The 27,198-nt window shown below is 39.1% G+C and overlaps 1 protein-coding gene across 1 annotated transcript; it reads left to right on the top strand.

Annotated features, from left to right (window-relative positions):
- The first annotated feature begins 787 nt into the window (after nucleotides 1-787).
- LOC110931858 (cytochrome P450 CYP72A219) lies at nucleotides 788-26,657 on the top strand. Its single transcript, XM_022175231.2, has 4 exons — nucleotides 788-1,064; nucleotides 1,155-1,372; nucleotides 5,072-5,316; nucleotides 25,706-26,657. Exons 1-4 carry the CDS (start codon nucleotides 788-790, stop codon nucleotides 26,523-26,525), a joined length of 1,560 nt encoding a protein of 519 aa, XP_022030923.1. The 3' UTR covers nucleotides 26,526-26,657.
- Nucleotides 26,658-27,198: the final 541 nt, after the last annotated feature.

Raw genomic sequence — 27,198 nt, 5'->3', positions numbered from 1 at the left:
TTGGTGAGCATACACCTCGCCCACCGTGTTCTGGTAGCATCATGCCTTCACACATTAAGGGGGTGTTTGGTGTTGTGTTTTCAAAATATATTATGCGTTTTCAAAATAGATTTTGCGTTTTCAAAACTGCGTTTTGAAAAAGCATGTAGGTACATGCTTCTCCAAAACTACGTTTTGGAGGCAGATAATCACTTTTTCATTCAAACACTTTTTTAGATTATTTATGTTTTACAAACGCAATAATCAAATAATCACTTCAAAACGTAATCCCAAACACCCTCTAATTCTACTTAATTTGTACATTAACCCACCCTCTATACATGTATGCAGTGGTGCAGGTTAGAAGGGGGGGGGGGGAGGGGCGCGCCCGACCCCCGAACTTTTCGTTTGGTATTGTTATGTATGTAACTTTCGTATAAATTTTTTTGGGTATATACAGTTTCGACCCCCGGTTCTATAGAAATTTTGGGGTATATAAGTTTTCGACCTTCACTGTTGGAAATCTCAAACTTCACTACTGTATGTGTCATATTATCCACCATTGATACCTTTGATTATAACGAGACACTAATGCAAAAACAAAAAGACAGATGGAAACTAGAGACAACCCAAATTAAAAATGCATTTTTTTTACAAAATTTAAGAAAACAAATCAATCATACTTCATTTTTTACGATGATGATGTTGGATAGTTCAACCTTTGCTACCAACTGCATCGTTACATACGACAATGATGTCGTTTATATAGGTCAACCTTAGCCATAACTCTCTTTTCATCTTGAAAAAAATGGTGGCAATAGTGGGTAAAGTTGTGATCGCCATTGTTATAGGTTTGATAGTGAGGTGGGGTTGGAAAGTACTAAACTGGACATGGTTGAAGCCAAAGAAACTAGAGAAGTGGCTGAGAGAACAAGGGTATCAAGGTAATCCGTACAGGTTATTGATTGGTGACATAAAAGACCTTGCAACAATGATGACAGAAGCTAAACCAAAGCATATTCAAATCTCCCATGATATCTTTTCACATTGTCTTCCTTTTGATCATCACGTAATCACCAAATATGGTAATTATTTTTGTATCCAAATTATGAAATGGTAAAGTATTTTCCCCCTTTTTATTAGACTATATATGAAATCTTTGAGTCGTTTGATAGGAAAAAGGTCATTTATGTGGTTCGGACCAATCCCGCGGATTTACGTAACGGATCCAGACCTTATAAAGAAGATTTTATCAACACCCGACGATTTTCAGAAGCCACATCCAGAGCCGATACGAGATAGCATCTTAGGTGGACTTGTTGTCACGGAAGGTCACAAATGGATCAAACATCGTAAAATAATCAACCCGGCGTTTCATCTTGAAAACATCAAGGTCAGTGCTAACGTACGAATTTACCTTATTTATAGAGTAAAAAAAAAGGGATTTTGAAACATTGTAATTAGGGTGAGAGGGGCACTACTCTCTTAGGGGAGTCCCCTCTCTTACGCACGGCCAATCAGCACGCACCACGTCAACTCCCCTCTTAACTCCCCTCACACCCTCAATTTGATGGCGGCACTCCTCTCTTAGGGGACTTGCTTTTTTATTTTTTTTTTTGTTTTTTTTATTTGTTGTAATTATGCATGTTTATAAATTAAACAAAAATTAAATAAAATTTAATAAAAGACATTTCATTAAATTAAAAATAAAAATTACATTCAAACTAGAAAAATAAAAAAACAAACTACTCGTCGTCGGAACTCACTTCAAGGTGAGGTAGATCTAAACGTCCGAGATGTGTTTTAGTCTCCGATGCGTTTCTTCGTCAATGAGCTCGCTATAAGCTGTATCATCGAAGACGGGTTCGACTGGAGGATCTTGAATGTGTACCGGTACTATCGCCCTTCCGTCGTCTTTTATAATCATGTTATGTAAAATAATGCACGTATACACGATGGACCTTATCTTTTTCACCGTTTTGGAACGCATTGGACAATTTAGTATTTCCCACTTCGTCTTTAACACACCAAACGCCCGTTCCACATCTTTTCTTGCGGCCTCGTGTTGCCTCTTGAACTTTTTTTTCATTCGGGATGTGAGGATATGGAAAAGACTTCACAAACACGGACCAGCTAGGGTAGACCCCATCAGTAAAATAATACCCGCGTTTGTATAAGTGGTCGTTCACCTGAAATGGACAATTTGGCGCCGTTCCGTTTCGTTGAGTAAGAAATAACGGAGATTGTTGGAGCACGTTGATGTCGTTTTGTGAACCTGCCGGGCCACAAAAAGCATGCCAAACCCACAAATCTTGAGACGCCACCGCCTCTAACATAACTGTCGGGTATTGATGATCGCCTCTCATATATATTGTCCACGCAATTCTGTGGGGCACATTCTCCAGACGAAGTGTGTACAATCCAGACTACCCAACATACCAGGTAGGTGATGTCTCTCCTTATGAGCCTGATACAATAGCGCAACGTCGTGGCTCGTTGGTCTACGTAAGAATTCACCGGCATACATTGTACAGACCGTCTCGCAGAAATATTCAAGGCACTCACGAGAGGTCCTTTCAGCCATATTTAAATACTTGTCATTTTCGTCTGGTGGGTTACCGGTTGCAAGTTGTTTAATCGCAGAAGTAACCTTTTGCAGCGCCGTGAAACTTTTCTTCATTCTCCCGTCCACGCCTTCTTGAAACCACTCGTTATTCGCTTCCACGTCACTAACAATTTTTAGGAACAAAGACTTGGACATACGAAACCTCTGACGAAAAATATCGGCATTAAATTTTGGATTTTCGACAAAATAATCGGCCATGAGTGTTTCGTGGCCTCCCACACGATCTCGACGGACATTTTTTTTACTAGACGATGCCGTGTCTAGTAGCTCCGCTTGTTGGATGAGATTTTGGAAGAAAATTAAACTACCATCGCTTGACGATGAATCTTCATCGTCGGAAAAGTCGGGCAGGGGAGAAAAAAACGGGAACTTGGAATCCATTTTTTTTAAAGATTGGTTAAAAAAATTAGATGAGTTGAATGCGTGAGAGTTGTTTTGGGTTTGAAAAATAAAAAGATTAAAGAGGTAGTATTTATAGGGGTTAGGAATTTTTTTTAAATGTATAACGGCTATATAGCCGTTTAAACCTCGATCCCCTCATTGGTGAATACACACCGATCCTGCTCACCGATTTCGCTCCCCGCGGTGATGGCGGTGATGTTCCTGCTCGGGGACTGGGGTCACCGCATCACTCCCCGCATAGTGCCCCATATACCCTTACACTGAGTTGCTAGGTTCAAATCCCACAATGTACATGTATTGATAATTAATAAGAGTAAATTAGGAGGTTAGTTTGCCACTAAGATAAAATGGACTATGGTTTTGAAAAGTTTTCACAAATGAGTTGCCCTTTGACTTTTTCTTTTTTAATTTACATCTAAAATTTATTTTTTAGTAAAATGTCATCGTATCTTAAGTTTAGTCATATTTCATTCAAATTGACTTTTTTTATGCGTTTGACTTCTTCAGATTTGCGTTTTATTACAATTACCATATAAATCACTTAACTTATTTTTTATGTTAAGGTGAAATGCATTTTTCCTTTTGGATGGAACAAGTAAATACGACCAAATTTAATGGACGATTTTGACATTTTACTCTTACATTTTTGTTTTATATTTTTTATTACTTGTTTTCCCTTTATATCGCTTAAGCCTTAATGTTTATTATTTTTAATAACTTCTTCCGTATATATTTATATATGTTTCACTAAAGACATTTTGATAAAACATAAAGGTTATATTATTTATCATAATCCATTGAAATACCAATTAAAATTTTATACAACTCGACTCGACTTGAATCGTACCGAAAAATATTATTATATAGTGATACAGAAATGACAACTTAACAATTCTGCTTCTGGATCCGCCACTAATAATATCTAATGAATATCTTTAATGTTATAGTTTTTAGTCATGCATAAGAAACAAACAAAAAAGATAAATCCTACTAAAATGGTAGCTTAAGTTGAATATCAAAAGATACACAAGCCAAGTATTCTAAAAAGTTGGATTCAGAGAAGCTAAAGAAATGAGAAAAGATGATACCACCTAAATCATACTTGATAACAAACACACAAAAAGTCAAAATACATGTTTATAATTTTTTTAATTGGTATTTCAATGGTGGGTTGGGTAATGGATCAAAAATATGTTCATAAAATTTAAATGGGTATTTCAATGGATTTTGATAAATAATGTAACTTGTTTTTTTAATCAAAATGCCTTTTGTGAAACATATATGTATCGAAGAAGTTATTAAAAATAATAAACGTTAAGCTATACAAGGGGGAAACAAATAATAAAAATTATAAAAGAAAAATGTATGAATGAAATCGTCCCTAAGGTTTTATATTTGCTTGTTCCATTCAAAAGGACAAAAATGTTATTCACCTTAACGAAAAAAAAAACCAAGTTAGTGGTTTGAATGAAAATGATAATAAAACACAAACCTGAAGGACTTAAATGCACAAAAAGGTTATTTTAGATGAAATAAGCAAATATAACCAAACATCAGGGACTCTTTTGGCATTTTACTATTTAATTTTTTTTAAACATGCATTATTAATAAATCTAAGTACATATATTTTTTATTCTATCTTTCAATACAACATTTATACAAAACCAAGTTGTATAAAAAACAAAATATATTTTTTAATATTACAAAACCAAAAAAGATTTATTTAATTTAAATGCAACTCGGTTTTCAATAAATTAATATCAGAACAGAAACGATTGTTTTGTGTATTTAGATTTAAAAAAAATACTAGATATAAAATGGCATTAGAGAAATAACTAAACTAAATGTTAAATGAAAACTAAAAGAAGAAAAAAAAATGAAAATCAAAAAGTTTCTGAGATGTCTCCCTTGACCCTGTTAACTCCCCAACTCTATTTCATGTGAAAACTTTTTAAAACCATACCCTCATGTAGTCACATTCTTTCAAAATTACCACTTTACAAAAATAGAAATTCATACTTCATCTATAAAATCTAAAAAACTGTTGTGTTGATGGACTTATAGAGTATGTTCTCCATGATTTGTTCGAGTTGTACCGACATGATCAAAAAATGGGAATTGTTGACTGTCGAAAGTGGCTCAGCGGAAATCGATGTGTGGCCTTATATCGATAACTTAGCTGGAGATGTTATTTCACGAACTGCATTCGGCAGCTGTTATGAGGAAGGACAAAGAATATTCAGAATTCAGAAAGAACAAATCGATCTTATGACACAACGGTTGCTTACAGTTCATCTTCCCGGAGGAAGGTGACAACAATGATGATTTACTCATGTTAATATGTTAATCTGATATACATTTGCTAAATTGGTTGGTTTCTAGCTTGCCAAGCGGGTCATGTTTGTGGGTTAGTGTGTTAAGCCCAACGTAAACCAAAAAAATTAACAAGAACCCGACCCTGAAATGAACCCAAAAAAATGTCTCACATATCAACTATACGACAGGAACATCTGCTAGTTTACATGAATACGACCTGTTTAGCTGGAAGAATAGGTTCCATTTTTTTTACATATTAATACTTTAAACTTTAATATTACATTTTTTTATGTTTTGTAAGTAATTATTGTAGGATCGTGTTCTGACCCGAACGAGTCGTTCAGAGGCTTTCTCCTTGGTTTCAGGTGCGGAATTACAAGAAACTAAGGTAGAAACAGCAGGCAAATCACTTTAACTACTTGTTTTACTGATTTCAAACGTTTACAGCTCAAATCTCGCACCGGCAGAACTTCGGCACGATTTCTACAACAGTTTTTAACCAAGATCGCCTTTAGGGTATTTATAGGGATCTGGGACCGCTTATTGGACAGGCCCAATAAGCGGCCCATACAAGATGTCTCATAAGCGGTCCATAAGCTTTGCCATTCGAGCGGTCCAAACTTGTTACCACTCGAGCGGTTCACCTCATTAGCCTAATGAGCGGTCCAGCCCATTAAATGACCACTAAAGCGATCCAACTATCTAATATGACTCTAAAAGCGGCCCAACTTCTAAAACCTATACATTTCACTATTTCTCGTATTTCGAGCCCAGATCTAACGTTCTAAGACAATGACTCGATACAAGACGTAATCAGCAGATGTAGTGCACCAACAGACTCCCCTCAGATGTTGATGGAGTCGACTATCGAGTCACAACAATGCTGTCTTTAGTTCTTCAGTCTTGATCAGTCTTCGGGCTTCTCTCTCTCTTTGTCATTCTATCATTCTAAGACACGAACGAAGATGTAGTCGACAGACAGCTGCACCAACAGATGACTCCCCCTTGAATGTTGACGGAATCTTCAGTGAGAGTCTTCAAACAATCACCAGCCTTCAATCTTGTTCGGCCTTCTTCAGGAACTCAGCCTGGAATAATATCTTCTTCAGGAATTCCTTCCTGGAATCACATGCCTGGATCATTCTCTGGCTCTAACTTTCATCAGACTTCCCCTATCATAATGCTAGGATCTCTGTCTGGAAATCGTTATCACCATTGAAATCAACTCCTGGCTTTCTCTGTTTTAAGCTCTCCTCTGGTTCTGATGTGTTTCCTGGCTATTCGTAGCAACAGGATCAGAAACCTGCAAAACTCAAACACACTATCACAAACTAATATAATTTGAAGTTCAACTTAATGAATCGGTAAATCATATAAGAAAAATTATGAAGATCAAACTGTAGGTTACCATTCAACTTAGTCATCAAGTTAATGAACCAATTTTGCATTTCAAATCTTCACAATTTAACACTCTCTCCCAAACCACAAGTTCAACATGTTTAGCACTTGAAATGTCAAATATCAGTTCTTCACACTCTGTTGTCAAAAAATCTTTTTGTAGTTTTCAAATATCAAACAAAAATACAATATTTTTGGATTTTTGAATTTTGAACAATACAGAAATGAACACTATTTTTGAGAGATTGTGCAAGAGGATCATATCAGTTTTTTAGACATATCACCAACACCGTTGATCTTGATTAATCAGCAAATGTTAAAAAACAAATTTACTTCTGATTGTCAGTATTGTTGTCCACTTAAACCTCTACACAAGTTTTCAATCAATTCAAGATACGTATTTAATGTTTTAGAACTTAGACTTATTTGAGTGTCCCACCTCTTGAATATACTCCCGTATCCAGATCCCAATATTCTGATCTACAGGTAAGTATAACAACAAATGATATCTGTATATAAATTAGGGGAAAAATGCGAGAACTGAGGGATCTCAGGTCAGAACTTCCGTTCAGCAGAGAGATATCAGCTTCGACTTAGCAGTGGGTCCCCTTTAGAGGATCTTTTTAGCTACAACAACTGATCATCAATTTTATTGTCTAATCAGCTGAGGGCTTTTATGCTATGTTTCAAGCATATGAAGAAAGTATTAGCCAGGGACTAGGTCAGAACTACCGTTCAGCAGAAGTCCCGGAATAATACCCCAGACATCATTTGAGTACAAGAACCTAGTATTCCAGAATAAGAAACCTTTCAGACGAGATTTCAGGGGTTACCTATATATCCAAGTAGTGTTCCCCACAAAATAAGTAAGTTTTGATTTTATGTTTATATCTCGAATACAATTTACTAACTGTGTGAAGCCTACTGACACATTATTAGTAAGACTTGTTTAAAAACAATTTTGTCTTTACAAATCTCTAGCATGCTGTGATAGTCCACCGATGTACTATCATCTCCTCTTTTTGCAACAAAACTCATTTTCATTTTTCAATTTTTTAAATTTTTCAAAATTTTATTACTCCCCCTAAAATCAAAATATATTTCAATTTTGATTTTCTGAGAGAAAAAAAAAATTGAAAACCAACTATACAAAAAAAAAATATGACAACATTATGTGAATTACTTCAATTCACCATTCTTGTGCAAAAACAATCAGAACTCCTCATCACAACAAACTATTTTCCCATAATGATTTCAAAACACTTAAGTTTGTTTCAATCAAAATGGTTTTTCCGGAAAAATTAGTTTGTGTTCCAACCATTTGTAGATTTGGGGTTATCTCATCATCTTGTTTTCTTCAAACCTTTTAAAGATTTATCATTTCCAGTTTATCATAAACCACCTGTAGAAAATCAAGTACAACTTAATGTCCCTGATTTACCACATTTGAGGCGAAAAATCACCAAAGTGAAATTTCTCAAGAAATGTGCCGATTCATGATCCACGATACCATCTTGGGATCTCCGGCAAGTCAGGTTTTTCATTTAAACAGATTCACCCAAGCCTGACGGTCCTTGGGTGATTTCGAATTCTTGTTCAACAATGGTGGAAAATTTGCATCATCCATTGCTAAACCTGAATTCTCCTTTTTTACCTCAACCGATGGCTCCTCTGGTTTTAACGAACCAGAATCATTGCCTGCAGGTGGCTTGTCCGACTTTGATCTGTCAGATTCATCGCCGACCTTCTCCTTTTTCTTCTTTTCCTCTTTAGTCCTCAGATTTGTATCTGATGAATCTGTCTTGCAAGACTTTGCAATCGAGGAAATTGATTCATCAGAACTTTTACTCTTTCTCTTTGGTGAACCCGAGGACAAAATCTTCTCGAGATATTCTCTCGCTTTCTTTCTTTTCTTCCTCAGTCGGTCTTTCTGCCCCTGCGAAAGCTTCACTTTCGTTTCTTGAGTTGACTGTTCTTGAACTTTAGGTTTCAAAACCTTCTGTTCCTGGGGCTTGACTTTGACTGGAATTTTTGCCGATTTTTGAGAATTAGCCCTCAATCTTTCATTCGATTTCCTTGGGCATTTTCTAGCAATGTGACCTTTGATATTGCAATTAAAGCACCTCCTGGTCTCATATCTCCAGTACCGGCAGTTAACAGCAATGTGTCCATGATATCCACAACTATAACACATTCTGTTATCGTACCTATCACCATTTTTAGTCCAAACGCTCAGATCAAAGCATTGTTTGGCTTGGTGATATTCCTTCCTCAACTTTGCTGAATTTGACTTTGAAGCACTGTGATCTGTCCTGCACCCAACAATTTTTGAATTTTCATTTTTTAAATCTTTTGATTTCTGATTGCGATTGGATGATTTAACTGATGAGTTTTTTCCTTCATTTTTAAATTTTTGTTTCTGTTTTATAATCTTCTTCACAGGTTTCTGCTTAGAGCATTCTCCCTTTTCAGTCGAGTGTAAAACAGTTTTCTGAAATTTTTCTTTTAATTTCAAAAATTTCTCCTTTTTCTTAATTTCAGCATCAGATTCTATCTCAGACTCATCTGCTGAATAAAATTCCTCATTTTCATCATCAGTTTTCTCATCACAATCTTCAACTTTTTCACTTATCGGCATAGAGTTGATTGGTTTTGGACAGGGAAAATTCAAACCGTCAGATTTAGTCACAAAACCTTTCAATTTCTTCTCAAGTTCATCAATTTTGTTCCTTGAATTCTCAGCTTCACTTTCAAGCTGAGATATTCTCCCAAAATGAGACTTGATAGTTTTCTCATTCTCAATCTTCAAATTTTCAAGAACAGATTTTTCATCCATCAAAACTTTTATCTGTTCCTGAAATTTTGATTCATTCGCTTTCAGGTTTTTGTTTTCTAACTTGATCCAGAAATCTTCATCTTCTGATGATTTCTGTTTGCTTTCAAGTTCTTTTTCCAACTTTTTGATTTTCACTTGAGCGTACTCACCTTCTTTTTCAAGTTTAATGATTTTCTGAAGATGGGAATTTAACACTTTCTGTTTTTCAATGTTGTTTTTACTAAACACATTTCTCCCATCTTCAAGAATTTTCATTTGATTTTGAAAATCTTTCTCAATTTTTGATTTTTCAATTTCAAAATTCTTAATTTTCTCTCCAAAAACCTTTTCTTTTTCTTTCAATTTCTTATTCTCAAAAGTCAAACTGTTCAAACCATCCAACAGTTTGTCATTTTCAGCTTTCAGTTTCTCACAAATACTCTGAACCATAAGAATCTGTTTTTCAGCAGCATGCTTCTCGTGTTTCAACTTTTTGACTTCAGATGTCAAACTTTTTGTGTCTCTCATGAGTTTGTCATTGTTTGTCTTCAAGTTGTCACATTTAGAGCATCCTAATGTAGAACTTAAAGATCCAGACTTTACAGATTCTCTGATTTCTGAAGCTTCCTCTTTCTTTTCATCGTTAATTTTCATCTGTTCTTCAATTTTTCCAATGAGTTGACTAATTGTCAGACTAGAAAATTCTTCAGAATGTTTTAATTTTAAGATATAACTTTCCCATTCTTCTTGAGGTAACGCACTGACAAATTTTTCGACCCGTTCCTCTGATGCTTTGGTTAAACCAACTTCGGACATTGAATTAACAAGATGTATATATCTCTCAATGATACATCTTGTGCTTTCTCCTGGAAAACCTGAAAATGAATCAAATTCTTTCGTTAGTACTCTTCTTCTATCACATTCTTCTTGAGTCATGTTAAAGATATTGAACCCCATGATTTGGTTAAGCGAAACTGCACGATTTACACTTGGATCAGACTTTGACTGATAAGCAGTCCAGATAAGCGGTTCACACTTAGTCCAAATAAGCGATTCAGAACCAGTCCAGATAAGCGGTCCAGAACTAGTTCGTTCGAGCGAGTCAAGGATTATCCGTCCTGTCACACCCCGATTTCCACGTGTCTCACCGGTGGGCCCGGTGGGGGATTACCGTGACGATGTTGGCAACAATATAGTCAAACCACACAATTATATAATGCACAGCGGAAGCATAATTTAAATATATAATTTCAACCTCTGATTGTAATATCAAAATGTATTACAGAAGTTGAATATCCACAGTGGATCGTAAATACAGATAAAGTATTGTTCCATTAGATACTGCAATCAAGCTTGCGAGGCTTATCCCGACGCTAGGGAGCTAATACCAGCCAATTACGTTTAGGTACCTGCACTTAATCTTTTTGGGGAAAATACGTCAGTTTACACTGGTAAATACATTCAACTGACACATTTGAAAATGTTTATTAAAATTGATTTGAATGCACGAGGCACAAACTCTTTTATAACTTGGGAAGAATTCATAATGATCTTGTGAACGTTTTACATGTTCTTTTATGCGTTCAGTAGCCCGGGTCGTGCCGGGTTAAAGATTTATAGACACACCACGTTTGCGTAAAACCGTAGTATAAAAACCAACGGCTACGTCTTTTAGTTTTAATGTCGACACTTTATACCGGGTGTACGCCTACACCGGGATGTCGATGGTCGTGGCCATTTCGTAAAATGATGCCGAGGATATCCGGGACAACGGTCATTAAACCCCCCAAAGGCTTATAAGCAACAAAACTGTTTAAATGAGCCAATCATATTTAATCAATTAACCACCTAAGCGATGGAATTATATAATGCTCAATCAAGCGGTACTAATATACCGTAACCCAAGCCCATATAGGGGAAATAAGTCAAAAGTATTTACCTTTGCAAGTATAAATCCTTAATTAAGATCAAGTCACCGATAGCTTTTACTGGGGCTCCTAATCTGGAACGAAGGTTTTAATTAACCTCTTAGAATCCTAACGGTCCTTATATTAGCCGTAGCTTAAACCGGTTGATTCCGATACGTAGATATGGTTAATTCGCACGAAAAGGCGAAAACCGAGAATGGAGTATGATTTGGACCCGACAAGTTCAGTGACTTGTTTTATATGGGTTTATAGTTCACACTCTGGAGTTGGGGGTTCAAATAGTATAATTTGACCCATATCGGCTATTGCACGAAAACTAGTTCCGTGTGCCGTACCGTGTGCGCAAATAGGCGAAACGGTTAACCATAAGTGTCCTACGCTTAATTCCTAAGTCAATATGCCTTAAAAGTATTTTGGTATCAGTAGGATACCTTCCGTAATGCCCGTAACGAGTTTAAGTAAATATTATGCCCCGCAGGGGCTTTTCGGTCATTTTAAAGACTTTAAAAGGGATTTTCGAGTTCTACAGGAAATCTGAGTTTTCCCGAACAGCTTATAAAGCTTAAAATACTTTATTTATTATTTAAAACTAGTAGCAACTGGAATCGGGTCAAAAGACCTTGTAGAACTCCCGTTTTGGCCAAAAAGGGCATATTCGGTATTTACCGAACCGTAGCCATAACCGCAGGTTATGAGCAAGGTAAAAATTATTAAAAATCTTTAAAATTCCCAAAATATTATTTCACCATAGTGGGTAAAAGTTTTGGTGACGAAAACTTGGGTTAGATGGGCGTTATGCTAATTGCGCCGTAAAATACAAAACTTTCTTAAAAGTGCGCCTTTTAGCATAACTCTCATTCTAGACCTCGGATTGACGTGAAACTTTAAGGACATGCTTATAATTTAACAAGCAAGGTTTTGGTCCGTTCACGTGTCCGAAATACTCGTTTTAATTTTAAAAGGCCGTTACGGTCAACTTTTAGGCGAATGACGGAATTGCGCAAAAGACTCGGATAACTCATGAACCGACCACAGAGTTTATTACCAACATGTGACCTGGTCCTAAGAGAGTCCTAAGGTATCTTTATACCTCACTAAAACGGGTCAGAACCGAAGTCAAAGCAAAAGTCAAACTTATGCGACTTTCGGCTCCGAACCGGTTCAATATAGTAAATGATCGATTCAAACGAGCGCAAACAAGTTTATATACTTATCATCATGTTTTAGGATTGTCAAAACGGGTTCCATAACATATACATTACAGATTATGCTTAAATCGCTAAAATAGCTTTCTGTTGACTTTTTAACCGCACGTTTGACTCGATAATTGACATAGTTAGAGTGGTGATCAGGGGGAACCATTTTAGAGGTTTAATACCCACATAAATACCAACTCATAACCATCTTTGATTCGTCATAAGACTGAACCATTTGCAAGATATTGCAATGACAACCGTTAGTTACGACGGTTGCGTTTATGAGCTATAACTATGGAAATGCAAGACCAAATTGATTGTGAACGACTTACAGAAGTGTGTTCTTGATTATAGAGCAGAAGAGAATGCTTGGGAGCACTTAGAATGATCAGAGAAGTGAGTTTTGATGTTGTGAATGTTATGAGCACAATGGTGCTATTTATAGCCAAGAACAAGGCCTAAAATCATTACACAACATGCTACTACTGATCATGATGATGGGTAGATGTCCCCTGAGTGATATGGGTCAATTGTAGGGTGCCCATGCCTCTTTGATTAAGGTTTGATCGTTCAAATGGTCCAAAAGCCAAGTAGTTACTACAATTCTGCATCTGGGCACTTTACGCGGCCCGCATGGACATTCCATGCTTCTTTTACGCGGGTCGCTTGGGATTAGAATTTCAGACGCGTTATTGAGGAGGCTCGCGGCCCGCCTCAACTTATCTTTAAACTTCACGCGGGTCGCCTAAGGTTAAGATTTCAGGATTTTTAATTCTTTTTGTAATTATTACAGAATCTGGCCATTAATAACGAAATCTTTCGTAATGATTCGCCTGACCTTTCGGTTTTGAAGGGGTAACTTTGCGGTTTGGCCCTCGGTTATTTACCGATAGGGGCCTCGTGTTAATTACCCGCGCTATTAAGTCCCCGGTTTATTTATTTAATTATTCTGAAAGCCTTAACTTTCATTGTTGACGCTTTTAATCCTTCTTCTACGAATTCGATCGTATCTTTCTCGTTTCATATCGAAACTTCGCGAGATTTATATATATTATTTTAGTGAGGGTATAATACCGTTACAAAGTCTTTGGAACGTTAAAGGGTCACTCAGAGGTATTATTAAACATGTTGACACAGTTAACCCCTGTAGTTTGTAATCTCTCACTTTCTTCCGCGTTTTGTTTTTGTACGATCTATAATTTATTCGTTTGAAGGTTTAAGCATTATTTAGGGATACTATACAGTATATTTACCCTTGTTGACATTTATAACCCTCGAATTTACATACTTTCAAGGTTTGTCAAAATTAGTCCTTTATTTATTATAGATGCCATGTGTAAACAAATGACACGTGTTAACACATCATTGGACACAAAATTTCGAGGTGTTACATCCTCACTCCCTTAAAATAAATCTCGACCCGAGATTTACTCAAATAAATAGGGGTATTTTTCTTTCATTGTAGCTTCGACTTCCCACGTATATTCAGGACCTCTACGAGCATCCCATTTGACTTTTACAATCGGTACGTGCTTTCTGCGAAGCTTCTTCACCTGTCGATCTTCAATCGACAAAGGTTTTTCTATAAACTTTAAGCTCTCATCTATATGCACATCTGTGTGTGGAATCACCAACGATTCGTCGGCGAAGCACTTTTTGAGATTGCAGATGTGGAACACATTGTGAATTCCATTGAGCTCTTCAGGCAAGTTTAGTTTATAGGCAACTGATCCGACTCGTTCAATGACCTCAAAAGGTCCTATGTATCTCGGACTCAATTTGCCCTTCTTGCCGAAACGCATCACCCCCTTCCAGGGTGACACCTTAAGTAATACTTTTTCACCCACTTCGAAGTGAGAATCCTTACGCTTTGGATCAGCGTAGCTCTTCTGCCTATCGCGGGCAGCCTTGAGACGTTCCCGAATCTGGACAATCTTGTCCGTTGTCTGGAAAACAATCTCTGGTCCCGATAATTGGACCTCTCCTACTTCCGCCCAACAAACAGGCGATCTGCATTTCCTACCATATAATGCCTCAAAAGGCGCAGCCTTTATGCTGGTGTGGTAGCTATTATTGTAGGAGAATTCGATCAGGGGTAGGTTTTTATCCCAGTTACCACCTAAATCGATCGCACATGCACGAAGCATGTCTTCTAGCGTTTGTATAGTACGCTCACTTTGACCGTCCGTCTGTGGATGGTAAGCCGTACTAAAATTTAAACGCGTGCCCAAAGATTGCTGGAAACTCTTCCAGAAGTGAGATGTGTATCTAGTATCCCTGTCGGAGATAATAGACACAGGTATGCCGTGTAAGGCTACAATCTTATCAACGTAAAGTTGGGCTAACATATCGGAGCTATACGTCTCCTTGATGGGTAGAAAATGGGCTGATTTAGTCAGCCTATCGACTATGACCCATATTGTATCATTTCCTTTCCTGGTCTTGGGTAACTTGGTTATGAAGTCCATAGTTACGCATTCCCACTTCCACTCGGGAAGTTCAGGCTGTTGTAGCAAGCCAGACGGCTTTTGGTGCTCGGCTTTGACTTGAGCACAAGTCAAGCACTTTGCTACATGGGCGGCTACAGACTTTTTCAAGCCTATCCACCAATAATTTGCCTTTAAGTCTTGGTACATCTTATCAGCACCTGGATGGACTGAGTATTTGGAACTATGGGCTTCCTGGAGAACAACATCTCGTAGTCCTCCATATATCGGAACCCATATACGTCCGTTCAGTCTAAGAATTCCATCCTTGCTAAGAGTCAACTGCTCTTCAGTTACTCCCAGCTTTTCATTAGGATAATTAGCTTCCAACACAGCCTCACGCTGCGCAGCTAATATCCTTTCCATCAAATTATTTTTAACCTCAATGCTCTTGGCATTGATTCGAATGGGTTTTACCCTTTCTTTCCTGCTCAAGGCATCGGCGACTACATTCGCCTTGCCGGGATGGTACCTGATTTCGCAGTCATAATCATTCAGGGTTTCCATCCAACGGCGCTGTCTCATGTTCAACTCCTTCTGGTTGAACAGGTGCTGGAGGCTTTTGTGATCAGAATAAATCACAAATTTAATACCATAAAGGTAGTGCCTCCATAACTTCAGTGCAAATACAACGGCACCCAACTCCAAATCATGGGTGGTGTAATTCTTTTCATGCACCTTTAATTGCCTTGAAGCATAGGCAATCACCTTGCCCTTCTGCATAAGCACACACCCCATGCCTGTGTGTGATGCATCGCAGTAAACTACGAATTCATCTGTACCCTCAGGTAAGGTCAACACAGGTGCGTTGCTTAGCTTTTGCTTCAGTATTTCGAAGGACTCTTGCTGCTTCGGGCCCCAAATGTACTTTTCTTTCTTCTTGGTCAAGGAAGTCAAGGGCGCAGCAATCCTCGAAAAATTTTCAATAAATCTTCGGTAGTATCCTGCTAACCCCAGGAAACTACGAATTTCGGTAGGCGTCTTTGGTTCTTGCCAGTTCATGACCGCCTCTACCTTAGCGGGATCCACTTGGATACCACGCTCACTCACAACGTGTCCTAAAAACTGGACCTCTCGTAGCCAGAATTCACATTTCGAGAATTTGGCGTAGAGTTTCTCACGCTGTAGTAATTCGAGAATGCAACGGAGATGCTTCTCGTGGTCATCTTGGCTTTTAGAATAGATCAGGATATCGTCTATGAAGACTATGACGAATTTATCTAAATACGGCTTGCACACGCGATTCATGAGATCCATGAACGCAGCCGGTGCATTTGTGAGCCCAAAAGGCATCACTAGGAACTCGTAATGACCATAGCGAGTCCTAAATGCAGTCTTGTGTACATCTTCATCTCTGACCCTTAGTTGATGATAGCCCGACCTTAAGTCGATCTTGGAGAAGTAGCTTGCTCCTTGCAGCTGGTCGAACAGATCATCGATCCTTGGTAAAGGATATCTGTTCTTTATGGTAACTTTATTCAGCTCTCTATAGTCGATGCACAACCGCATCGATCCGTCCTTCTTCTTTACAAATAGGACAGGAGCTCCCCAGGGAGATGAACTAGGTTTGATAAAACCTTTCGCCAGCAGTTCATCCAACTGGGTCCTCAGTTCTTTCATTTCCGTCGGAGCTAATCTGTAAGGTGCTCTTGCTATCGGAGCTGCTCCAGGAATGATGTCAATTCTGAACTCCACTTGTCTATCTGGTGGCAAACCAGGTAGTTCTTCAGGAAAAACTTCGGGGTATTCAGAAATGACAGGAAGATCCTCGATCTTCGGCCTTGGTTCTTCTATTATCACCTGAGCCATGTAAATTACACAGCCTCTGTTCAAACACCTTGAAGCTTTCAGCATAGATACGTCTTCTGGCAATCCGTAGTGCGTATCCCCTTGAATGGTAAGAGATTCACCACTCGGAGTCTTTAAGACTATTTGCCTCTTGCCACAAATGATTTGGGCCTGGTTATGGGATAACCAGTCCATGCCTAGCACGATGTCAAAACCCGCAAGTTTGAAAGGAAGTAGAGATAAAGGAAAAGAATGGTTCCTAATGGATATTTCACATCCTTCTAGAATGGTAGAGACGGTTTCTATCGTGCCGTCTGCCAACTCTACTTCGTATTTTACGTCGAGGGTTTTGATAGGCATATTTAGTAGTTGGCAAAATTTCTGGTCTACAAAGGACTTATCAGCGCCAGAATCGAACAGTACTCTTGCAAATATATTATTTACGAGAAAAGTACCTGTAAGCACAGTGTCGTCCTTAACCGCTTCCTTTGCATCCAAGCGAAAAATTCTCGCATTTGTCTTCTTAGTCTCTTCTGCCTTCTTGGCATACTTCGGGCAATTACTCTTTATGTGCCCCATTTCATTACAATTATAGCAGGTTGCGTCCTTTATCTTTTTGCACTCCACTGTCTTATGCTCCTTGGACTTGCATAGCCCACAGGGTGGAGTCCTTTGTTGCGACTGCGAACCAGACGCAAACCTACACTTCCCGGAGTGAGGTTTCTTGCAGACCTTGCAGTGGGGTCTTCCATCAGCTTGCCCCTCCTTCCTTGCCTCCGACCCTCTCTTGCCCTCACCGTTTCCACGGTGCTTTTTCCCAGACTTTCGTGAGGTATCATCCTCACGTTTTCGCTTTTCAGCCTCCTTGCTCCTTTGTGCCCTCAGACGGACAGCATCAAGTGTAAGAGACAAGGAGAGGTCAGTAACTGACCTGAAGGTCGTTGGCCTAGAGGCCTTTACGCTGGCCTTGATCGCCGGCTCTAAGCCCCCAATGAATCGGGCAATCCTTCGAGGTTCTGGTGTCACCAGATATGGCACCAGGCGTGACATAGTGTTAAAACTTGTCAGATAAGCTTGACAATCCAGGTTTGTCATCACCAGTGAGACAAAATCAGCCTCGATCTTCTCAACCTCGTGCTGAGGGCAGTAGTTTTCTTTTATGAGGGTAATAAACTCCCCCCATGACATTTTGTACAAGGCAGACTTACCTGAAGCCTGCACCAGAGCTCTCCACCACGCCAGGGCCTCGCCCTTGAATGACTGGGACACAAACTTAACCACGTCCCTCTCGGCGCACCCGCTGATGTCCACAATCGTGTCCATCTCGTCCAGCCAGGTGATACAATCAACCGCACCTTTCTCCCCTGTAAATTCACGGGGCTTACATGATACAAAGTATTTGTAGGTGCAACCCTTAGCACTGGACGCATCAGTATATTCTCTATTGCGGTGAACGCTGTGCTCAGTAGACGAATGCTTGTCGTCATCTTTCTTGGGTTCAGATGGTGGTTTGGAGTGTGTCTTTGGTTTAGAGGGTGGTTTTGACACAGATCTGCCTTGAGACTCAGTATTTTGACGATCAATAGCTGCCTGGACAGCATTGATGATCAGAGCCTTTAGCTGTGCGCCTGTCAAATGTACTGACGCATTGTCATAGTCATCTTCATTCGTGTGGCTGTTCTCTCCATTGGGATCCGCCATTGTAACTTGAATCTGTTACAGAAGATAACAAAATTTTAATTTAGGAGATTATTATGTGATTGTCTTTTATGACAATTTGTCAACTATGGTACAGAGGCCATATTCGGTTAACTTATTATCTCATTACATTAAATATTAGGATTTGAATATATCCTATTTTAACTATATAAATAGTATTGGCGGCATAAAGCCTAATCACGATGATGTTTTATAATATTAGCCGAGATTCCAGAGAATCAATGGCATAGAGAGTGGAACCGTAGTTCTTTTATCTCTTCCTGACAGAGAGTCATAGACTACTACTGCCTTTTGTCTTATAAGACAATTATTATGGCCCATAGGCACTACACCTCTAATGGATGTCTTAATATGGTTGGCCCGTAGGCACTACATCACTAATGGATGTTTTAATAATATTGGCCCGTAGGCACTACATCACTAATGGATGTTTTTATAATACTGGCCCGTAGGCGTTGCATCACTAATGGATGTCTTTATAATATTGATCACCTTCATTGGTGATTTAACCCGCGATTTATAAATCATTTAGTTGGGTTTTGAAATCCTTAAAGGATTATTGTATAGGAATGACGTGCGTGATTATAACGAATCACATCTGCCATGAATGTTAACATGCGTACAGAGGTTAACAGGGAATCAGAATCTTTTCAGTTAGGTCGTACCATCTTGACTAGATCTTAAAAGACCCCAAGCTAGGTTTCACCCTTTAAGATTCTTTATTTAGGCAGATCAATATAAAAGGAATGGTTTTGATTTATTTTTTTATATATATTAAAACAAAACTCATAACATACATTCCAAAATCTCAAATACAATTACATATTGCCCTAAACGGGTCTTCCAAATAATACATACCTCCATAGAGGTTTTAAAATAAGTGACAAGTCCACGCAGGGACTAATATGAGATAGGTGTCCATGCAGGGACTAAAGATAAGTCCACGTAGGGACTGAAATACGATAAGTTGTCCACGCAGGGACTTATTTTAAAGTAGAAATTACAGTAGTACTACTATTAAGGGCTAGTGGTCACGTTTCTTCTTTTTGCCCTTTAGTAGGTTTGCCAAGCCCTTGAGAAATCCTCGGTGGCTTTTCTTTTCTTCCTCGAACTCTCTCTCCACACGATCTAGTCGATGGAGTATTTCTTCCTGCTCAGGAGGAGAAAAACGTGGTTGCGGCGCTTGATGTGGAACTGGAGGTCTGGGAGGTATTGGATACCCATGAGCTGAGTAATCTGGTGGTCCCATGTTTCCATGTGCTCCGTCAGGGTAGCGCGCATTATATCTAGCCGACACCACATATGGGTCGCGCTCATAGCCGTAGTTGTATTGTGCTTGTGACGGTTCAAACGGGTTGTAAGCCGTTGGACCTGTGTAAGCTGGTATGGGTTGGTCATACCCAAATGGTGGCGAATTTCGTGCAGTAGGTGCGGAGTTCGCTTCCTGTATAGGGCTTGAAGGTCCTTCTTCATGTAGTGGCAGATAGTGGCTACTACTAGAATGTCGAGGAGTGCTGAAGTGGTTACCCCCTCCTCCTCGTGTAGACATACGAGCATTGGTCCTCCTACGCCTCGGCGGATCAGGTATAACTGGTTGTGCCGGTGGCGGAGGTGGTGGCGTAACTGCCTCAAAGCGTGAATCCTCAGAGGGATCCTGTGGATGTCTCGGTTGTTGTGTCTGATGAGATGGTGTGTTGTACCACTCATGTCGGTCAAACAAGGCCATAAAGCTGTCTGGGCCTTGATACTGCGGACCATGATATGAAGATCCATCAGATACTTCTATCGGATGCGTGGGCGTACCACGAGCTGGTTCAGTTGGATCCTCATCTTCCTCCATGGGATCTTCAGAAAAATGGTCTTGTGGTCCTAGTGGAACAAAACCTGAAGGTTCCTGTATGTAGTCAGCCGGATTAAACTGAGCTACGTAGTACGGACTAGGGTCGTCGTAGTTTCGGTGCGATACCGAACGTTGTAGAGGTATGAAGGAAGGTTGTGGGTTGTTGGGATTATTTTCTGAATCTGGCCCAAAGGAGTGCCGGTAGGATGGCGTCGAGCTGTGCGAAGTGGAATGCCTCGCAGGTTCGTAAAGATCTCTTCGTCGTTGTGGCTCTTCGCTCCGTGTCATCGAAGGATGTCTTGTACCAGATGGTCCAGCTTCTTGATCGTGATGTGTCACGATTTCTCCTCGGCCTCTTCGTCCCCTTCCTCTTCCTCGGAATATAACAGGTGGCATTTTCCTGCTCCAAAACTTATTAAAAATCAAATCGAAAAATAAAGACAAAAAGGAGTATAAATCCGAATTTGTCCTAAGTTCTTGTCTAGACTCAAGTATGTGCAATTGTGTCACTGAGATTAAACACAATAGGGTAGTGTTTAATTCACTCAATGTTGGCTCTGATACCAACCTGTCACACCCCGATTTCCACGTGTCTCACCGGTGGGCCCGGTGGGGGATTACCGTGACGATGTTGGCAACAATATAGTCAAACCACACAATTATATAATGCACAGCGGAAGCATAATTTAAATATATAATTTCAACCTCTGATTGTAATATCAAAATGTATTACAGAAGTTGAATATCCACAGTGGATCGTAAATACAGATAAAGTATTGTTCCATTAGATACTGCAATCAAGCTTGCGAGGCTTATCCCGACGCTAGGGAGCTAATACCAGCCAATTACGTTTAGGTACCTGCACTTAATCTTTTTGGGGAAAATACGTCAGTTTACACTGGTAAATACATTCAACTGACACATTTGAAAATGTTTATTAAAATTGATTTGAATGCACGAGGCACAAACTCTTTTATAACTTGGGAAGAATTCATAATGATCTTGTGAACGTTTTACATGTTCTTTTATGCGTTCAGTAGCCCGGGTCGTGCCGGGTTAAAGATTTATAGACACACCACGTTTGCGTAAAACCGTAGTATAAAAACCAACGGCTACGTCTTTTAGTTTTAATGTCGACACTTTATACCGGGTGTACGCCTACACCGGGATGTCGATGGTCGTGGCCATTTCGTAAAATGATGCCGAGGATATCCGGGACAACGGTCATTAAACCCCCCAAAGGCTTATAAGCAACAAAACTGTTTAAATGAGCCAATCATATTTAATCAATTAACCACCTAAGCGATGGAATTATATAATGCTCAATCAAGCGGTATTAATATACCGTAACCCAAGCCCATATAGGGGAAATAAGTCAAAAGTATTTACCTTTGCAAGTATAAATCCTTAATTAAGATCAAGTCACCGATAGCTTTTACTGGGGCTCCTAATCTGGAACGAAGGTTTTAATTAACCTCTTAGAATCCTAACGGTCCTTATATTAGCCGTAGCTTAAACCGGTTGATTCCGATACGTAGATATGGTTAATTCGCACGAAAAGGCGAAAACCGAGAATGGAGTATGATTTGGACCCGACAAGTTCAGTGACTTGTTTTATATGGGTTTATAGTTCACACTCTGGAGTTGGGGGTTCAAATAGTATAATTTGACCCATATCGGCTATTGCACGAAAACTAGTTCCGTGTGCCGTACCGTGTGCGCAAATAGGCGAAACGGTTAACCATAAGTGTCCTACGCTTAATTCCTAAGTCAATATGCCTTAAAAGTATTTTGGTATCAGTAGGATACCTTCCGTAATGCCCGTAACGAGTTTAAGTAAATATTATGCCCCGCAGGGGCTTTTCGGTCATTTTAAAGACTTTAAAAGGGATTTTCGAGTTCTACAGGAAATCTGAGTTTTCCCGAACAGCTTATAAAGCTTAAAATACTTTATTTATTATTTAAAACTAGTAGCAACTGGAATCGGGTCAAAAGACCTTGTAGAACTCCCGTTTTGGCCAAAAAGGGCATATTCGGTATTTACCGAACCGTAGCCATAACCGCAGGTTATGAGCAAGGTAAAAATTATTAAAAATCTTTAAAATTCCCAAAATATTATTTCACCATAGTGGGTAAAAGTTTTGGTGACGAAAACTTGGGTTAGATGGGCGTTATGCTAATTGCGCCGTAAAATACAAAACTTTCTTAAAAGTGCGCCTTTTAGCATAACTCTCATTCTAGACCTCGGATTGACGTGAAACTTTAAGGACATGCTTATAATTTAACAAGCAAGGTTTTGGTCCGTTCACGTGTCCGAAATACTCGTTTTAATTTTAAAAGGCCGTTACGGTCAACTTTTAGGCGAATGACGGAATTGCGCAAAAGACTCGGATAACTCATGAACCGACCACAGAGGTTATTACCAACATGTGACCTGGTCCTAAGAGAGTCCTAAGGTATCTTTATACCTCACTAAAACGGGTCAGAACCGAAGTCAAAGCAAAAGTCAAACTTATGCGACTTTCGGCTCCGAACCGGTTCAATATAGTAAATGATCGATTCAAACGAGCGCAAACAAGTTTATATACTTATCATCATGTTTTAGGATTGTCAAAACGGGTTCCATAACATATACATTACAGATTATGCTTAAATCGCTAAAATAGCTTTCTGTTGACTTTTTAACCGCACGTTTGACTCGATAATTGACATAGTTAGAGTGGTGATCAGGGGGAACCATTTTAGAGGTTTAATACCCACATAAATACCAACTCATAACCATCTTTGATTCGTCATAAGACTGAACCATTTGCAAGATATTGCAATGACAACCGTTAGTTACGACGGTTGCGTTTATGAGCTATAACTATGGAAATGCAAGACCAAATTGATTGTGAACGACTTACAGAAGTGTGTTCTTGATTATAGAGCAGAAGAGAATGCTTGGGAGCACTTAGAATGATCAGAGAAGTGAGTTTTGATGTTGTGAATGTTATGAGCACAATGGTGCTATTTATAGCCAAGAACAAGGCCTAAAATCATTACACAACATGCTACTACTGATCATGATGATGGGTAGATGTCCCCTGAGTGATATGGGTCAATTGTAGGGTGCCCATGCCTCTTTGATTAAGGTTTGATCGTTCAAATGGTCCAAAAGCCAAGTAGTTACTACAATTCTGCATCTGGGCACTTTACGCGGCCCGCATGGACATTCCATGCTTCTTTTACGCGGGTCGCTTGGGATTAGAATTTCAGACGCGTTATTGAGGAGGCTCGCGGCCCGCCTCAACTTATCCTTAAACTTCACGCGGGTCGCCTAAGGTTAAGATTTCAGGATTTTTAATTCTTTTTGTAATTATTACAGAATCTGGCCATTAATAACGAAATCTTTCGTAATGATTCGCCTGACCTTTCGGTTTTGAAGGGGTAACTTTGCGGTTTGGCCCTCGGTTATTTACCGATAGGGGCCTCGTGTTAATTACCCGCGCTATTAAGTCCCCGGTTTATTTATTTAATTATTCTGAAAGCCTTAACTTTCATTGTTGACGCTTTTAATCCTTCTTCTACGAATTCGATCGTATCTTTCTCGTTTCATATCGAAACTTCGCGAGATTTATATATATTATTTTAGTGAGGGTATAATACCGTTACAAAGTCTTTGGAACGTTAAAGGGTCACTCAGAGGTATTATTAAACATGTTGACACAGTTAACCCCTGTAGTTTGTAATCTCTCACTTTCTTCCGCGTTTTGTTTTTGTACGATCTATAATTTATTCGTTTGAAGGTTTAAGCATTATTTAGGGATACTATACAGTATATTTACCCTTGTTGACATTTATAACCCTCGAATTTACATACTTTCAAGGTTTGTCAAAATTAGTCCTTTATTTATTATAGATGCCATGTGTAAACAAATGACACGTGTTAACACATCATTGGACACAAAATTTCGAGGTGTTACACGTCCGAATGAGCGATCCAAGACCTTGTCCGGATAAGCGGTTCAAAGAGCTGTTCGATCGAATAAGCGGTTCACGATTCGTACGTATAAGCGGTCCAAGAACTGTTCGATTGAGCGGTTCCCAACCGTCCGGATGAGCGGTTCCCAACCGTCCGAATGAGCGGTTCAAGGGTAGTCCGATCGAGCGGTCCACATTCTCAAATCCAATTTTGACCCACTAAAACTTCGAATTTTGATTTGAAACTTTCAAGGGTTTGTCACGGTACTATTTTGCACAATCTGTGAGAATTTGAACGAATTCCGACCGTGAAATCTTCCCGAATCAGAAAAAGAAGGTGTAGAAGTAAGAAAAAGTGATGAAAACCGGCTAATTTCTGCAGAGAACCTCCTCCGTGGCTCTGATACCACTTGTAGGATCGTGTTCTGACCCGAACGAGTCGTTCAGAGGCTTTCTCCTTGGTTTCAGGTGCGGAATTACAAGAAACTAAGGTAGAAACAGCAGGCAAATCACTTTAACTACTTGTTTTACTGATTTCAAACGTTTACAGCTCAAATCTCGCACCGGCAGAACTTCGGCACGATTTCTACAACAGTTTTTAACCAAGATCGCCTTTAGGGTATTTATAGGGATCTGGGACCGCTTATTGGACAGGCCCAATAAGCGGCCCATACAAGATGTCTCATAAGCGGTCCATAAGCTTTGCCATTCGAGCGGTCCAAACTTGTTACCACTCGAGCGGTTCACCTCATTAGCCTAATGAGCGGTCCAGCCCATTAAATGACCACTAAAGCGATCCAACTATCTAATATGACTCTAAAAGCGGCCCAACTTCTAAAACCTATACATTTCACTATTTCTCGTATTTCGAGCCCAGATCTAACGTTCTAAGACAATGACTCGATACAAGACGTAATCAGCAGATGTAGTGCACCAACAATTATCTTTTAAATATGCTAATTTATTATAAACTTCTAATTTTGACATAAAAATACCCAAATAGTTCAAGTTATTACTCAAAACACATTTTATAAATAATAAATAACAAATAAAGTGGTTAAATGGGTCAACTTGTAAACTTGCCGGGTTGACGCTATTAGCAACCGTTTAGCTAAACTTGTCCACACCCGAAAGTAACTAACCCGACCTTGTCTATTCTAGGCTCAAACCCGCGAATAATTCATATTATGTTTGTGTTGTGTTTTTGTATCGTTTCGGAAATTCACACCCTAATTGGTTTTAATTGTAGGTTCATACCAACCAGAGCAAACAGGAAGTTTAATGAAAATAACAACACACAACGAATACTACTAATGAGTATAATTGATAAGAGGAAGAAAGCAATGGCGATCGGAGAAGGTATAAACAATGACTTACTTGGGATCTTACTCAAATCCAATATAAAAAAGATTAAAGAAGATGGAGTTGGAATGAGTATGGAAGATGTGATCGAAGAATGCAAACTATTTTATGTCGCTGGCTCAGAAACAACGTCAAATTTGATCGTCTGGACCATGGTTTGTTTGAGTTTAGATCAAGAATGGCAAACAAAAGCTCGAGAAGAGATTATGCAAGTGTTTGGTAATCAAGAAATACATTATGAAGGACTAAAGCACCTCAACATTGTGACGATGATACTAAATGAGGTTCTTAGACTATACCCACCTGGAACCATGGTTACACGAGCTACCCATAAGGAGACACAGCTAGGAGACATGATGATACCATCTGGGGTGCATATAACCATACCTATAATGCATGTTCATCATGACACTGAACTATGGGGAGAAGATGCAACATTGTTCAAGCCTGAAAGGTTCTTAGAAGGAATCATGGGTGCAACCAAGGGCAAAGGGTCAGGTTGTTTTTTGCCATTTAGTGGTGGTCCAAGGGTTTGCATAGGGCAAAACTTTGCCATGATAGAAGCAAAGACAGCCATAGCTAAGATTCTGCAACGGTTCTCGTTTGAGTTTTCTCCATCATATAAACATTCTCCTTTTTCATCGTTCACTCTTCCACCCCAGTTCGGCGTTCATTTAATTTTACGTGCCGATGGCCTCTCGCCCTAGTGGCATTACGTGTTTATCCACATCAAAGTGATGCAGGGTCGAACCCTACATTGTAAGCATTAGGTGGATTTTATGAGTACTGATATGTGTTCGACGTGAAAAAAAAATAATAACTATTGATGCAATCTGCAATTCTTGATTTCACAAACAAGATAGTATTGGTCTTTGACACTTATAATCAATGGTCAATCATATAATTAACAATTTGAAAAACCAAGAAATAGAGACTGATTCTTAAGGTTGCTAATCTACAAAAATAGGAGAAGGAAATTAGGAAATGAGTAATTGTAGTTTATTATCTATCTGACTAAATACTCATGTGTGCCTTACATCTATCTATAGCTACAAGAACTTTGACCGGATCCTTATAAGTTTCTCTCTCGCTTCGGGTCTCAAAATTAATCCCTCCAAGTCTTGTGTTTTTGGATTTGGGGTGTGCAATGAAGAGGTGTCTAGAATGGCCGGGATTCTTAGATGTATGGAGGGTAAATTGCCTTTTTTTCGTTTGGAGGTCCCCATCGGGGCGAACATAAAACGGGTCAAATTTTGGAAATTCATGATCGATAAGTTTAATGCTAAACTCTTCGGTTGGAAGGCAAATAATTTCTTTGTTTAAAGCGCCAAAGAAAGTATTGAACACTTTGGAGAGTATTAGAATAACGTTTGTATGGGG

The sequence above is a fragment of the Helianthus annuus genome, chromosome 3 (assembly GCF_002127325.2).
Source record: "Helianthus annuus cultivar XRQ/B chromosome 3, HanXRQr2.0-SUNRISE, whole genome shotgun sequence".
NCBI classification, from domain to species: domain Eukaryota; kingdom Viridiplantae; phylum Streptophyta; class Magnoliopsida; order Asterales; family Asteraceae; genus Helianthus; species Helianthus annuus.
This window is presented reverse-complemented; position numbering and strand designations above follow the sequence as displayed.

Coding starts and splice junctions, on each gene's coding strand:
- LOC110931858 (XM_022175231.2), top strand. CDS start 788: ATGGTGGCAATAGTGGGTAAAGTTGTGATCGCCATTGTTATAGGTTTG. Junction 1,065..1,154: donor TCACGTAATCACCAAATATG/GTAATTATTTTT, acceptor GTCGTTTGATAG/GAAAAAGGTCATTTATGTGG. Junction 1,373..5,071: donor TTCATCTTGAAAACATCAAG/GTCAGTGCTAAC, acceptor ATGGACTTATAG/AGTATGTTCTCCATGATTTG.